Here is a 17,187-nt window from a genome sequence, read left to right as displayed (position 1 = left end):
ATAGGATGAAATCACCTGTGTTGCTGTTACACATAAAAAAAAAAAAAAGAAGAAATAATCGAATGATGTCATCCTAGATCCATGGTAGCCTCCATCCATCTAATAATTTCTTCTGCAATGAGTATGGACTGTGCTTAGGTGGAGGCCTGTTATCAGACTCAGTTGATGTTAGGACCTTGTTTGTTTGATTGGAGAATAAGCATATAATGAGTCAGGTAAGATGGCACCTTGCTGTGCCAAACATCATCAGTCAATTTAAAATTATTTGGGGTTATACTTAAAATTAACTTTGCCATAAGGAGGGGTAGAAAAGGATTTGTTTCCTGAGATAAGCATAATTTGTTCCATCACATCTTTTATATTACATCTTATGCCATCTTCTTATTCAGGAATAGTAAGAATAGTTGTTTTATTATTTATTAGTAATAAGAATACTTGTAAACAGGAATAGCTATCTTAAATTTCCCTATTCTGAAGTATCAGTAGATGTTGGATCAATATGCTTAGTTGATTATGTTTAATGAATTCTATAATTATTAAAGTATCAAAATGCAAGTTTAAAACATGGTAATTAATTTTGATTTTAATATATTTGTTGATTTTCAAAATATAAGCGAATATCTTGAAACGTCTTGGTTGTTTCCACCTCCTCCCCTCCCCTGCCATCTCATCAGATATAAACCGATGTGCAGGTTCATCTCGATTGATCATGCAACGGAATGGCCCTACTCCATTTAGAAACCCTATATGGAGTCCAAAAAAAACTGGAGAGTCAAAGACTATCACAAACTTTTCGTAGAAATCGGCTATAAGCACAACAATGATAGAAGGATTCCACACCAACATGATAACAGGATTTTATGTTTACGTTGACTATAGAATCCATCTGCAAAATAGTATGCTATACAATGCAAAGGCCGCTCAAGGACGAAGCCAGATACCACACATTCAACAGCAACATCAAACAAACTCAAATCGCATGAGCAGCTTTACAGACTTAAACTTCATTCCCTTGCGGTCGAAAAGAGGGACAGCTCGGATCCCTGGTCTCAACTCTGATACTGGCAAGCAGGTCTGCCCACCAAAGTCATCCTTCTCAGACATATCATACTCATGCACTTCAATTCGAAGCAAAGCCAGTTCAGGCACAGTCAATGGGAAAGTAAACTCCTCATTCCAGACTGGTGTCCAATCGTCCTCTATTGCCCTTGTTTTCTTCATTACACTGTCTCTTGGAACCCCAGCTATGCCTACCTGTTAGTTAATCAATCAGTTGCCGCATAATTTTCAAGTGTTTCTTTTTTTTTTTTTGAACTATGCAACATGGACAGGTTCGGTTTGGATGTTTCTCTAAGATCAGTGGCAAAATGTGCTGCTGTTTATCTCTACTGGATCATGTATCTGACATCTCATTCAAAAAAAGATGCAACAGATTGCTAATCATACGCACAAAAAAAGGACAAATGGAAGAAGAATAGAAGATGATGCAGCAAATACATGGAGCCAAAATAATAAATCTAGTTTTGTTACCCTTGTATAGAAGTCTGGAGGGGAATATGTGTCAAAATGGGTCTGACTGAAGTCCATGCGCCAACCATCTCCCATGTACACTTTGACCTGTTTGAACATAGAAATTCAATCAACTTACGGGTTCAGCAAAAAGGAAAACAACAGATGTAGATGCAAATTCAAAATTAGTTTGTAGGTCTAAATTATTTATACCTTCAAGGTTCTCTTCACTCGTAAATTTGCTTTATGATCGAAAACCTCATTTTTTGGACCAGTCTTCAGCAAGAAGTCGGGTTTCTTTACATAACCACAACCTCCATTGGCTTTATAAAATCCATGCATCAACCATAATGATCTTCCATTTCCCTTTCAGAAGAAATGATAGAAACAAATGTAATTTTTAAGAAAAGAATTATCCAGTCTTGCATAACTGAAACTTGAAAGTTTCTCCTATCAGGAAATGGTATGGATAATGAAAAGAATAATCTTGCAAAGTTGGTTAACTTATGCACAAAACTTGCCTATCTATAAGATCCTATTTCAGTAGCATGACTCTGTAATATGGCATAAGAGTTCATAGTCCAAAACTCGAATTTGTCAGTTTTAATGTGTTGAAAGGCTTATTTGACAAGATTTCAGTTAGAACAGGGCCACACCTCAAATTATCTCTGGAATTTCTGTGAATCTGTACTCCTGACAGCTGAAATATCAACTTCGATTTTTTATCTAGAAATATTCCAGATGGATCTTTGTGCAAATGCTTTCTTCATCCAAAGCAATCTCCAAATGAATCATGCAATCACATTTTTTTCTACATTTTTCCTAGTTATGATGGAAAGCATGGAACCAAAACTAAGAAGCCTACTAAGATTTTGTTTTATTTTTCTATGTTAATCTACCCGCATGTTTGGAGCAACTCTATTAATACTATGAAGTTGTCAGGACCCAAAATTTGTTGTCAACAAACAACCATGCTGTTATATTTGGCTCCAAATCTTCTTTCCCTTTCCGTCTCCCGTGATATCAAGGAATTCTACACCGGTTGAATCTCTATTTTAAGAAGGACTTCCTTCTTTATAAGGAGGCCGTGGGCATCCTTTTGTTTGACAAGGGGTTCGATTGAGAGAAGATTGGTTCCAGGGGCTCTTGTGCTATTTTGGCTTTCTTTTGCTAGGTTTCCCGTGTGTGGACCTGTTCTCTGGCTGATCTCTCTCTCGCCTGTGCTTTGGTGTGGGCCTGTTCTCTGGTTCTCTCTTTTGCTTATGCTTCTTGTGCGGGCCTGTTTCTAGCTTCATCTCTTGTGCGCGGGTGTTCTGCTCTCTGGCCGATTTATCGCCTGTGCCCCGTGTGCTGGTTGCTGGCCTGTCTCTGTTGGTCTTCGGTTGGTGGTCTACCTGCCTTCCTTCTTCTCGGTTTCACAGATACTTTGTGCTGCTACGGCTGGTAAGGAGGTATCATCTTGATTTTTTGCCGAGGGTTGAGGAAGGTATCTTCATCAGGTATTGTTTATTATCTTGATCTATTGCCGAGGCTGAGATTGGTTGATCCGATTGGATCTTGGTTGCCTTCTATTCGATATATTGTTGCCTTCTTGTTGGTTTCGGAAAAAGGTATTTTATACCTCATATTGTACCTAAATTTCGGGACGGATATATAGTGGATTGCTCCTCCTCCCCGTGGATGTAGGCCTTTTGTGCCGAACCACGTAAATCTTGATTCTTTGTCTTTGTTTATTTATGCCTGCAATGTGTTTGGTGAATTGTCTCAAAGAAATTAGATATTAGATCACAAGCCCAGATCGATCCAATCCGGTGCGCGTTGCTCCAACAATTGGTATCAGAGCATTTAGATGGCTGGTGACAAGAAACCAAGTTTCTCAATGGCTAATGATCCGGTGTCTGTCTCACACTCCACCACCGTCAGGCATGAAGTGGCCGTCTTTGATGGCACGGGAGATTTTTCACTATGGAAGGTAAGGATGAAATATCTGTTAGCTAAAGAAGGTGTTGCAAAAGCCCTTAAGGGTATGGATTCAATTCTGGGAGATAATGAAGCTGTTAAAGAAGAGATTAACGAGAGAGCCCTAGGAACCTTGTTTTCAGGTTTAAGTGATAAAGTCCTTCGTAATGTTGTGGAACTAGATACAGCCAAAAGTGTATGGGAAAAACTAGACAGTTTATACATGGCAAAATCCCTGACTAATAGATTATATTTGAGGGAAAAATTACACACATTTCGTATGACAAAAGGAACTTCACTTAAAGATCACTTGGATGAGTATAATAAGCTCCTGCTTGATCTAGTAAATGTTGGTGTCGATGTAGACGAAGAAGATAAGGCTTTGATTCTAATTTACTCTTTACCCAAGTCCTTTGAACATATTACCACTACCATGCTTTATGGAAGAGAAACAATAAGTCTTGAAGAAGTAGAAGCTACTTTGTTATCCAATGAACTTAGATTAAAAGTACAGCTTCAGCATCAGGCTCAGACTTCAGCTCAAGGTCTTGTTGTTAGAGGTAGAGATGAACAGAAAAAGGGTGGACAAGGTAGGAGTAAGTCCAAAAATAGATCAAAGTCTAGGCCCAAAAGACCAGGTATTTGTCACTACTGCAAAAAGCCAGGTCACTGGAAATCTGAGTGTAGACTTCTACAATCTAAAAGGGAAAAGGAACAAAAGGATAAAGGAACAATCTCTGATACAGCATCAATTACAGTTTCTTCAGGAAGTCATAGCAGTATATCAGATGATGCAGTATTCACAGCTGCCTGCAGTGTTAGTCATGCTGACACTTGGATAATAGATTCTGGAGCATCTTTCCACATGACACCTCACAAGGAATGGTTCTCTTCCTTTAGATCTTGTGAAGGTGGTACTGTTCTTCTTGGAGATGATGGCATTTGTAATATAGAAGGTATTAGAACAATCCAAATTAAATCAAATTCAAATACCATGGTGATATTGGATGATGTCAGATATGTTCCTAAATTAAAAAAGAACCTTCTCTCAATACATGCCTTTGACAGAGCAGGATATGAGGGCAGATGGGGTAGAGGATCTATTACTATCAATAAAGGGGTATTAACTTTATTAAAAGGTAAATTAAGTGGAACCCTTTATTACTTGGATGGCAGTACAGTTGTTGGTCAGGCATCAGCAGTACAATCTTCTCTTGAGCAGTTGACACACTTATGGCACCAGAGACCAGGACACATTTCAGACAGAGGTCTACAGGAGCTGAGCAGACGTGGTCTGCTGAGAGGTCAGAAGATTGGTGCACTTGGATTCTGTGAGCACTGTATATTTGGAAAACAACACAGAGTCAGCTTCACTACAGATGTGCACAGGACAACTGGTATATTAGACTATATTCATTCTGACCTATGGGGACCTGCCCCAATTATATCCAAGGGTGGATCAAGATATATACTCACTTTTATTGATGATTACTCCCGAAAAGTCTGGATATACACCATTAAAAATAAGAGTGATGTATTTGAAACATTCAAATGGTGGAAGTCTATGGTCGAGAGGCAAACTAAAAGGAAGGTGAAAACTTTTCGTACTGATAATGGTTTAGAATTTTGTTCTACAGAATTTGATGACTTTTGCAAGTCAGAAGGCATTATTAGACATAGAACAACAGTAGGTACACCTCAACAGAATGGTGTGGCAGAACGCATGAACCGGACACTATTAGAGAGAGTCAGATCTATACTATCTAGTTCAGGATTAAGTAGAGATTTTTGGGCAGAGGCCACTCACACAGCCTGCTATATTATAAACCGATCTCCAGCATCAGCATTAAGCATGAAGACTCCCGAAGAGATGTGGACAGGAAGACCTGCAGACTATTCAAAACTCAGAATCTTTGGGTGCCCAGCTTATGCATATGTAAAAGATGGGAAGTTGAACCCTCGGGCTAAAAAGTGCATATTTATTGGATATGCATATGGGGTAAAAGGCTACAGATTATGGTGCACAGAACCTGGATCTCAAGGATTTCTAATCAGCAAAGATGTGACATTCCATGAGACAGCCATTGATTCAAGGCAGCTACAGCCTAATTCTTCTCAAAGTGATCAGGATCGGGGTCAGCAGGATAGGAAGGTTGTAGACATTGATCAGACTGTTAAATCACAACAACAACAGACAGATGCACAGATTCAGACTCAGGAGGAGGTGACATTACAAGATCAGGATCAGATTGAGAGTATTGCCACTCGCAGACCAAAGCGTCAGATCAGAGCACCTCAAAGGTATGATTTTGAGGATTCTGCTTGTGCTGAGTTAGTCTATTATGCTCCGAGTGTTGCAGACACCATTGGTGATGAGCCGACCACATTTCAGGAGGCCATTAGTAGTTCACGAGCTGATGAATGGACCATGGCTATGGTTGAAGAACTTCAGTCTCTAGAAAAGAATCAGACTTGGGAGTTAATCAAATTACCAAAAGGAGAAAAGGCAATTGGCTGCAAATGGATCTTCAAAAGAAAAGAAGGAGCCACTCCTCAGGATTTTAGATATAAGACCAGGTTGGTAGCAAAGGGATACAGTCAACGAGAGGGTATTGATTACAAGGAGGTATTTTCTCCTGTAGTCAAACACTCATCTATCCGTGTGTTACTTGCTTTTGTTGTTTCTCAAAATCTGGAGCTGGAACAGCTAGATGTTAAGACAGCCTTTCTTCACGGTGATTTAGAGGAACAGATCTATATGCAACAACCACCTGGTTTTGAGGTTCCAAATAAAGAAGATCATGTATGCTTACTCAAGAGATCATTATATGGTCTCAAGCAGTCTCCAAGACAGTGGTACCGCAAATTTGACAGATTTATGGTTGACCATGGATACAGTAGATCTCCATATGACAGTTGTGTGTATCACCAGCAGCTTTCAGATGGGTCCTTTTGTTATTTGTTATTATATGTGGATGATATGCTAATTGCAGCCAAAGACATGACAATCATCCAGAAACTGAAAGCCGAGCTCAGTACTGCATTTGATATGAAGGACCTTGGACCGGCAAAGAAGATACTTGGGATGGAGATTATTCGTGACAGACAGTCAGGTAGATTCTTCCTTACTCAGCATAATTATATTGAAAAAGTCTTGGACAGATTTGGTATGTCTACAGTCAAGCCTGTCACTACCCCTTTGCCAGTCATTTTAGACTTTCTGCCAGAGACTCTCCTCAGACTGAGGATGAGGAGAGATATATGTCTAGAGTGCCATATGCGAGCGCAGTTGGCAGCATCATGTACGCGATGGTCTGCACTCGACCTGATATTTCACAGGCAGTAAGCGTAGTGAGCAGATATATGGATAAACCTGGAAAGGCTCACTGGTCAGCTGTGAAATGGATACTTAGATATCTGAAAGGCACTTCTAAATTAGGATTGATATTCTCTACACAGAGTAATTGCATAGTTACAGGATTTTGTGATTCAGATTATGCTTGTGACTTGGACAGGAGAAGATCTTTGACAGGATATGTGTTTACTCTTTCTGGATGTGCAGTCAGTTGGAAGGCTACTTTGCAGTCTACAGTTGCTTTCTCTACCACTGAAGCAGAATATATGGCATTGACAGAGACAGCAAAGGAAGCTATTTGGTTAAAAGGGTTAGTACAGGATTTGGGTCTCGAACAGGATTGTTTAGACATTCATTGTGACAGTCAGAGTGCTTTGCACCTTGCCAGAGACCAGATGTATCATGAACGAACAAAACATGTAGATGTCAGATATCACTTCATCAGAGACCTAATAGAGAAAGGTGATGTCAGACTTCAGAAAATATACACTGCCCATAATCCAGCTGACATGTTCACTAAACCAATCCCTGCAGTTAAGTTCAGAAATTTTCTGAACTTGATTGGAATAAATATTTGGTAATGCCCTGCGGGGCTTGTGGTGAGGAGGAGGTTATAAATTTTTTCCATATGATATAAAGGTACAATATTTGTCGCAAGGAAAAGGATTGTTATATTTGGCTCCAAATCTTCTTTCCCTTTCCGTCTCCCGTGATATCAAGGAATTCTACACCGGTTGAATCTCTATTTTAAGAAGGACTTCCTTCTTTATAAGGAGGCTGTGGGCATCCTTTTGTTTGACAAGGGGTTCGATTGAGAGAAGATTGGTTCCAGGGGCTCTTGTGCTATTTTGGCTTTCTTTTGCTAGGTTTCCCGTGTGTGGACCTGTTCTCTGGCTGATCTCTCTCTCGCCTGTGCTTTGGTGTGGGCCTGTTCTCTGGTTCTCTCTCTTGCTTATGCTTCTTGTGCAGGCCTGTTTCTAGCTTCATCTCTTGTGCGCGGGTGTTCTGCTCTCTGGCCGATCTGCTCTCTGGCCGATTTATCGCCTGTGCCCCGTGTGCTGGTTGCTGGCCTGTCTCTGTTGGTCTTCGGTTGGTGGTCTACCTGCCTTCCTTCTTCTCGGTTTCACAGATACTTTGTGCTGCTACGGCTGGTAAGGAGGTTTCATCTTGATTTTTTGCCGAGGGTTGAGGAAGGTATCTTCATCAGGTATTGTTTATTATCTTGATCCATTGCCGAGGCTGAGATTGGTTGATCCGATTGGATCTTGGTTGCCTTCTATTCGATATATTGTTGCCTTCTTGTTGGTTTCGGAAAAAGGTATTTTATACCTCATATTGTACCTAAATTTCGGGACGGATATATAGTGGATTGCTCCTCCTCCCCGTGGATGTAGGCCTTTTGTGCCGAACCACGTAAATCTTGGTTCTTTGTCTTTGTTTATTTATGCCTGCAATGTGTTTGGTGAATTGTCTCAAAGAAATTAGATATTAGATCATAAGCCCAGATCGATCCAATCCGGTGCGCGTTGCTCCAACACCTGCTGTAGTTAGAAATTGTCAAATCTCACAATAAGTATTTCTTGCATTTACCAGTGCTAAATCATATACTTGCCATCTCATTTTGTGTGCATTTCTTCCTTAGCACCATCCATATAATATGTAGGGTATTTTACCATCTCTTGTTGCATAATGAAAATTATAAAACAAGTCTAGTAAAATAACTAATTTTGAACTAGACAAGAAAACATTTAGTGTGCATGTCTTCCTTAGCACCAACCATATGATATGTGGGGTATTTTACCATATCTTGTTGCATAATGAAAATTATAGAACAAGTCTAATAAAATAACTAATGTTGAACTAGACAAGAAAATGTTTATCATCTAATTAACATCAAAATGTTCAATGAAGTATTCTGTTTTCTATATCTCAAGCATAGAAGCCAACCTGCATATTAAATGCAACCATCTGAGCACCATGCATCCAACCAACAAATGGATTGTAGTTAGAAGAATTAAAGCGTGTACCCTTTGGGTATATCCTGAGTAGATTTTTCTGAGTAAACCTACAAATAAAAGAGAAAAAGCCAAGCACATTAAGCAAGTAGAGAGATTTTCTAAATAGAAAAGGCATACATTGACATCCAGTCAAAGTCACAATCACTAAATCGTCTAAGATATTTTAAACAAACAGGACAACCATCTACCTCATATTGATATTAAAGATAACCTAAATGTCCTTTTTTTTCCTTAGAATTGTCTTGATATATGGTGACTTTATGTCCTGACAATCAAAGAAGCTCATCCATCTGAATAACCCAGACATTTTAATCTCCAATGAATGAATTATTATGAATAAAAAGAATACCTCACTATATCAGCCCCATGAGATATTGCTGCCTTTGCAAGTTCTTGTTCGCTCAAACTAAGACGTCTAACTATATCTGGATCCACTTTTAGTGAGTCACTTAAATGACCCTTAGGTTTTCCAGCCCTGATGGTGATCAGATGCTTGTACTCAGGTGGTGAATTTTGGTGCACTTTGCGGTCATCATCGTCATTTTCTTCCTCATCTTCAGTCTGATCATTCTCATTCTGCTACAAAGTGATCTCATAAGAACTAGATTTTTATGAAGCATAAATTTGGGGATTTAACAACTAAAGAAATGCATTGATGTAATACATTATCATCAGATTCGAGCTCATCTTGAAGATCAGGAACCTCCTTTCCCCATGCTTCTTCTTCATTTGAAACCTTCCCATTCTTAGGCATACCATCCTTGTCCTTATCATCCTTCGCTTCAAGGTACTCTTTTGGTGGTTTGGTTGAAAGAATAATTCTTCTCTTCAGAGATTCTGGTGAAGGGAATTCTTCAATAGAATCCTTGTCAGGGTAATATAGCAAGTCTCCAAATGTTTGTGTAACCATCTAGACAAATTTTCAGTTATCTAATCAAATTCCAACTCAGAAAAAAAGGATTGCTAATTTCTAACCAAAAAAAATTTACCTCAGCTACTTTAGCCTGGAGATCAGGAGACAGGTGATCTTCTAGAGTTATGATCACAGGATATGGAGATGCAACAAAGGCATATTCTTTGATGGACCTCAAACATTTGATAAGTTCCACTGGAGTGGTCAATGTCCTGCAAAATTGAAATATGCAAATATAAACTACAACAGATGGAATACAAGAATAGTTTGTGACATGATTAGAGAGTAATAACAAGCACAATTTTAATACTTTGTATTATCACCAACTCGTATATAGTTGTTTTATCAATAAATATATACAACTAAAAAATAATGCCAAACAGACTTAAAATAATACAATAATAGTCTATGCCTCAATTCAAGCACAGTTCATCCAGTTAACAAAAACCTGGAGTAAACTACCAGAGGAAATTGAATTGTTTATATGTGCAGTGGTCATAAAAGCAGGTAAGAATTCGAAGCATTGGGATATCTATGCATGCAAATTGCTCAGTAATACATTTCTTTTTCTCTGCAACATTTTAATAAACTGTTTCTTTCAATCATTCATTCTAGGAAAAAGAATGTCGCATTTTAATCATTTTTTCATAAAAATATCTAAAAAAGTAAAACAAGAAACAATCAGATCAACGTGTAAATACAAAAGGAATCATTTTATCCATTCGCTCTGGCGAGAAATCAACCAAACAAAAAAATGCAGAGGACAACTAAATATTATTGATCCATCTCACTAATTTTCAATAATACATATACGAAGAAACCCAGCAAGGGACTTTCTTTCCAGAAAAAATCCACATGGGCACTGATTCACATCTTAATCTCATATGGCTGGCTGATGCTTGATATAGAACTTTTATCTAATTTCCATGTGACAACTTTCTAAATGGCAGCTTTCCGAGTATTCCCACCATTCGGGAATAATTGATTTGTTATGGTCTAGAGTCTAGACAAATGATGACAGGAGAGCAGGCTTATCTTTTAAGAGATTAAGTGGCAAAGGACTTTACAAGAGACTGATCTTTATCTATGTCTAAACTACATGGGGATGAAATTTTATGACTGTGTCTCAATTGCACCATTCAGTGATTTAGTAATGCAATTTTAAGTGCAGAAACAAACTACATGAGGTTCCTCCTTACATCTATTAAAACAACAGAAAAAGGAAGAAAAAGAAAGAAAGAAAGAAATATTGGCTATCAGTACATATACCAGCACCACAAACTGTACTGGGTATCGATACAGTAGCACACCAGTGCTATATCAACCTGGGCCCCAAATTGTACCAGCACCGGTACTTTGATCATTCTTGGGTGCTTCAGATTCTCTATTATCAAGTATTTGGGACTGAAATTTGGATTCAAAAAATCAAAGGTCTCTCATATAGAGAGGAAAGGATATATATCTGTAAATATGTGGGCCTTGATCTAATAAAGATCGTACAAAAGGTTGTCTAGGACACTGCTAAAGTTAGGAACAAATTATATATCAGGCTATTGCTAGTAGAGACAGTTAGGATCTTTGAGTTCTCTTTTAAACAACAAAACAAATAGCTTCTGGGAGGTGAATAGTTGCCGTGGATTTGGTTGCATATCCTTTGTTGTTGAGCACACCGGCGACTGGAGCTAGCGTCAAGGCGATGCTTGTCCACAGACTCTGCTGGATATTTTATATTCTGACTTCTTGGGCTGTACTCACACTAGAATCGTGTGATCGTCTGCTTGTATCCAAAAAAAAATAAAAAAAAATACAAAACAAATAGCAATCAGACAAGCTGTTTTATTGCATTGCAGCATTCACTTAATTCCAGTTCCAAGCTAAGAATAGTTTTCATATGAGTGTCTACTCAGATTGCATGGCTAGAATACATCTATATTTTTTGATCAAAGGAGGCGGCTGCAAGAGGCGCAGCCACCTGTCAGAATACATCTATATTGCCTTCATTAGTATTCACAGATTTCTTTAGATATATCCAAAGATCACACAAGAATGCATTGCTTAAGATGACAAATAAAGAAACATGGTTTTCGAATAGAAGGTAATGGACATTGCATAAATACCTCCCATGGAGAACATTAACATCATCTTTTGTAGAATTTGGCCAGATATCCAGTTCAATCACTCGAACACCTCTCTCCAATGCTTTTATAATAGGAACATCACTGCAATCACTGCTGAGCTGGTTCCCGGTCAAATATGAATTATGGCCTGTATATATGGAATAATGGGACAATGGAGAAGTCATATCTTGATGAACCTGGGATAAAAGATATGCTGTCAAACATTATCGGATATGAGACCAATCACTAATAGGCAATGGAATGCAATCATCTATTCACATATCAACATGCATTAAATACTGCAAATTTGTTCTTTGAATTCAATTTACTCGTCCGTTGGAGCTGCTTCCCTAAATGCAGAATACAGAAATTTAACTCTGCGAAAATTAAATCTAAGTTCTATGAATGAGCAATTGGATACTTAACACACGAATAGATAAGGAAAGAAATCAAATTGGCCAAAATATTTGAATTAATTTAAACCCGTCCGACTAGACGCGATCCAACATCGACACCACCTGATCCAAAGACGGATTTCGACGACAGATCGGAGGCATCAGGATAGTTCGTTCGTTAATAGGTTATGAATTAAGCGTAGGAAGTAAGAGGGACCTGGGATCGGAGGGGAGGGTTAAGGTCCCCGGAGAAGAGGAAGTGGTGGAAGTCTTCAAGGGCGAGGAGGGGCTTGGATAGCTTTCCGAGACTCTGGCGGTGGCGGAGCTGATGGACCTGCTCCATGACCCGGTCGGCGTCGGCGGCGGTGGCGCCGGCGTCGCCCTGGACGTCGGCGAGGAATCGCCGGAGCTGCTCTGCGTTCATGTGGGACCCACCCTCCGCGTACGCCGCGAACGCCTCCTTCACATCCGCCGGCGGCTGCGCCTCCACCCACCGGAACTTCCTCGTGAAACACAAGCAGTACTTGTAGCTCCCCATTCTCCTTCTCTCTCTTGATCCGTCTCTATCTTTTCTTCCTTCTCTTTTATCTCCTTCCTTCGATTCCTTTGGATTTCTCCTTTCTCCGATCTATTGTTTTGCAAGAATTTGGATCGATGTCGAAACGAAGCATTACAACTAACCGAAGAGCTTCCTCCCCTTCTTTTTTTTTCTGGTAAGAGACAGCAGGTTTCTCCAGCAGGCCAAGCGACCCCTCGCATTATTTCCAGAAAAAAACATATAAAAAAATCAAAATCGCTTTTTTATTGGAAAACAAAGAAAGTTTGGAACACGCTGATGTAGACTGCTGCCCGGCACTGGACGCATGGTTACCCCAACTACTTCGCGCCATATGTCACCATTGGGCCCGGAAATAATTATTATATAATAAAGCTAAAGGATGACTTCGACCTGGTCTGAATATTTATAATAACGACGTGGTCGCTGTCACGTGGAAGTCCACGTGGTGTGAATGATGTGGTTGTACCGGTGGGTCTGGGGGACGTGGTGTTGGTAAATGTCATTCGTCGGGTGAGTGCTGGTCTGGACTGGAATTGGGGATTTGGGTCAGCTTTTGCCCTTCCGCCAGCTAAAAAGGCAATAGGGATCTGGGTCGCTAGCTGTGTGATAATATAAGGAAAACAAAACCAAGATACTCGAAGAAAAAAGGGGGAAAAAAAAATCTGCCGTAGGGCCCACGAGAACAGGTGGAGCCCATGACTGCGCCCAAATTATTGTAGCTTGTGGCCCGTGGGATACTGTCAGAAAGGAAAAATTATTGATTAGGATCATCCTATTATATAATTTTTGTATTATTTAATAAAAAATTATTATACTATTTATTATTGAAAAAAATATTATTATTCAAGTTTAATTTAAAAATTTTGGAGAAAAAAAATCTACTTTAATCATTAGCTGATAATTTTTTTAGTTTGAATAAAAAATTAATTTTTTTAAATTGATATGATCATTTTTTTATTGAATGATGTAAAATATATATGATAAAATAATTCTAATTAATAATTAAAAAAATGATTTCCGATATTACTTACAGAAAACTATTGCATATATGTTGGAGTAGCTTTCTATTTTGTATGATTAATCAAAATTTATTTATCCGGAGAAAGGAGACGTAAAAAATTATAACAATGTTTATCTGGATGCCCAAATTCGCCGGTGGACAAACTTATTGGGAAGACTAAACTTACATAGTTAACACCGTCATCAAAAGAAGGCACCAAAGAAGGTACCCAAATTTCTGTATTTACTAAATGGAAGCCTTTATCACATCTGCCTACCTAAGTTTTTTTTTTTTAATTGTTGTTAGTGGGTAAGTAAGATAGGTCCATATTTTAGTGCATTAAAACTCGAAAAAAAAATTTTATAGTTGGATCGATCATGAAAAAATTATGATCAAACCGTCATTATCTACCACTTGCATATATTGAGACATCCATAAAAAAAAAATAGTTATGTAATGTTTATTTAAACTGTTCAAATACCCCTAGATGCTGTTTGACAAGGGATGATATGAAATATCATCCCAGTGACGTGATCATCTTGTTTGGTATTATAAAATTTTATCCAATGATGAAGGATCCAGTGATAAATTTGGTGATAGCATCACTATATAATGCAGTGATGCTATCACTATACATACCTCAGATGATAGCACATCACCAGATACTGATGATGTGCTGAAATTATTTTGAGACAAAAATATCCTTAGTCAGTAAATTGAAAAGAAAATAAAATTTTTTCTTGTCTTTTTCTATAAATGCTTATCTATTAGATATGTTTTTTATTTTTATTGACAGATTTAGTTAAATGATATGGATATCTTTTATTTATTTATTAGATATCTATTTTATTTTTATAGGTAGATATGGTTAATTAGCATGGATGGATCAAGCTAAATCCTTCATACTTTTTTTTTCAATTTATTTTGATGGACTAAATCATTCCTAATAGGCAGCCCTGATATTGATGGTCAAAATTGGAAGAGTCTAGTCAAATCTGATTATATATAATATTATTATAATATCATTTTAAGATTCATCAAAATAAATATCTATAATAATAAATATATATATATATAAATAATATTATTATTACTACTGCTACATGTTTTTGTGAGGAGTTATAAATGAAAAATATTTAATCAAGTTGTAGAATAATTATTATGTACTAATGTATAAGGCTATTTATGGTATTTTATATATTATCACTATCACTATTTGGTGATATATCAAATATCGTAAAATTTTATTTTCAATAATATACCAAATATGGTGATTACATATCACTTCAGTATTTACACATCACTTCAGTGATTACATCACCGATGATATGCCAAACAGCATTTTAGAATTTATCTAATTTTCTTTTCTTAATATTTTAATACATACATGGTCATTAATCTTTTTATGGACGTTCTCGAAGTAGATCCGATCATAATTCCTTTTATGGTCGGTCTCACTATAAAAGTTTTATCCTTGTAACCATTCTAAGCTTACAAACTAATAGTTTTTTCTTAGTTTTTTTTATATATTTGATGAGTTACTAACTTTTATAGCACAAAATGATTATAGCTTTAAAAGATATTGTTGTGTTTTTATTTCCATAATGAGACATTATTGGAGTGGTGCACATGTGATGTAGAAGACAAACGGATACGTTCCGTGGTCCATCGTTGAGAATTGCATTGCAAAAGCCTACTCTCCAAAGGGAGAGAAAAAGAAAAAAACCGAAACATGTAATAAAGTGATCATTCAATAGTTATTTTTGATAGTAGAGTTACTTGAGAGTGTAGTCCCCATTTCAGGTCTTCAAATTGTAACAACTGAGATGTATTTTGGATGATATGTGATATTCCCTAGTTCCAAATGCTTGAGTCACGTCTTGGATGCGGTATGCCTGTAAGTCTTTTATATTTTTTGCCACGTTATAATTTTAGGATGCTGAAATCAGAGTGAAAACCGATTGAAATAGATATCGGATGGCTATATCTCTCTATGTATTTGGTTCGTAATCATTATCGAAATAGAATTTAAATATTATATGAGTATAAAAATTAGATTTTAAGAGATTAAGATAATTTTTATTTTTATTTTCGAATTAGAAAGAGAATGAGACTCCGATCAACCAAATGGCTAGAATGCAAGTTATTCTTTCTCATTTCTATTAGAGTCTAATTTCTTACAAGCAAATATGTTTTTAATTACTTTTTGTCAAGCATCATTGAAAGACATAGCTCCCACTACCCTTTCTTGTATTGTTCCAGCAGCACAAGCCAATATGGTTCGCACAAGTATTATGTTTGATTACAATCAAGACTCAATCTTCCTCCATCATAGTCCAGATTTATTAACTATTCTCCATTATATCAAAATGAAGTGATATGTGACCGGTTATTATATATATGTAACTGCCATGTATCCACGCAAACAATAAAACTGGAAGAGTTTGGATTAAAAAATCACTTTATTTCTTATTTGATCTGATGCCGTAGCTCCATATAAAGCTCCATAAACATCTTTTCTTGAATAATGAACACAACATACAGCTCTGGCAAACATATCAGCAAATAAAACCCGACTCCTATGCGGTGCGTGTGAGGTACTGTAGCGTATGGTGCATCATGCTGATTGTCCATCACATGATCGATGGCCACCAAATAATATGCACTTTATATATACACTGCATATATTATCTGCTGGCCATCTATCGTGTAAGTATGATGCAGCGTAGAAGATCCATACTCCAGCAAATATAGTATTCCACTAATGAGGGATCAGTAAAAAATAATATCCATTTGTAGAAATGCCCGGTAGTATCAATATTCTGGTAGTGGTGGAGAAAGGTACCATCCGTGATAGGACGGAAGGATTGGTAACAATAAAAGGACTACTTCAAATTATGATCCTCCAAATGACTATATATGGAACGAACTTCAAAAGAGAAATCAATAACTGATGGTCTCGTCTTTTTAAGTCTTCGTTCCGCCGGCAGAATTTCGCATCGCCTGAACAGATGTTATCTTTATCAGACATTAGTTTCGTACAGAAATTTTTTTTTAAAAAATAATATTATTATTATTATTTTATAAATACAGAGAGAACATAAATAACTTGAAGACCACCTATTTATCCGAGATATCTGAATTTTTCTTCACTATACTGTTACAGTACGAATCCAACATATTTATCGAAAGATGAATACTGCAGCAAATTGGATGATAGTTTTTATTGCTAAATATTCTGACGATTGATAATGGAGGTAGGATGATGACTATCCACTGACTTTGCAGAATTTTATGCATCTTGATCTTTTGGACTGCTCTCGCATAAGATTAGTGTGATCATCCATTTGTATTAAAAAAAA

General features: G+C 37.3%; 1 protein-coding gene across 2 annotated transcripts; it reads right to left on the bottom strand.

The window, feature by feature from the left end:
- Nucleotides 1-790: 790 nt before the first annotated feature.
- LOC105044614 (phosphoinositide phospholipase C 2) lies at nucleotides 791-13,023 on the bottom strand. Of its 2 annotated transcripts, none has more exons than XM_010922564.4 (9): nucleotides 12,484-13,023; nucleotides 11,872-12,068; nucleotides 9,831-9,966; nucleotides 9,506-9,751; nucleotides 9,191-9,420; nucleotides 8,771-8,888; nucleotides 1,723-1,875; nucleotides 1,531-1,617; nucleotides 791-1,254 (listed from the first exon to the last, which is right to left on the bottom strand). In XM_010922564.4, the coding sequence occupies exons 1-9, from the start codon at nucleotides 12,802-12,804 to the stop codon at nucleotides 961-963; spliced, it is 1,782 nt and encodes a 593-aa protein (XP_010920866.1). In that variant the 5' UTR covers nucleotides 12,805-13,023; the 3' UTR covers nucleotides 791-960. The 2 variants fall into 2 exon arrangements, with proteins under 2 accessions (XP_010920866.1, XP_010920867.1); XM_010922565.4 differs by having other exon boundaries at nucleotides 9,191-9,417; nucleotides 12,484-13,022.
- Nucleotides 13,024-17,187: the final 4,164 nt, after the last annotated feature.

This window comes from Elaeis guineensis, chromosome 5, assembly GCF_000442705.2.
Source record: "Elaeis guineensis isolate ETL-2024a chromosome 5, EG11, whole genome shotgun sequence".
Lineage (NCBI taxonomy): Eukaryota > Viridiplantae > Streptophyta > Magnoliopsida > Arecales > Arecaceae > Elaeis > Elaeis guineensis.
This window is presented reverse-complemented; position numbering and strand designations above follow the sequence as displayed.

Bases quoted from the DNA above. Each gene is read 5' to 3' on its own strand.
- LOC105044614 (XM_010922564.4), bottom strand. From the start codon at position 12,804: ATGGGGAGCTACAAGTACTGCTTGTGTTTCACGAGGAAGTTCCGGTGG. The intron at 12,069-12,483 runs GTCCCTCTTACT...CTTTTATCCCAG, and splicing joins ACCCTCCCCTCCGATCCCAG to GTTCATCAAGATATGACTTC. The intron at 1,876-8,770 runs GTTGGCTTCTAT...TTCTTCTGAAAG, and splicing joins TGGTTGCATTTAATATGCAG to GGAAATGGAAGATCATTATG.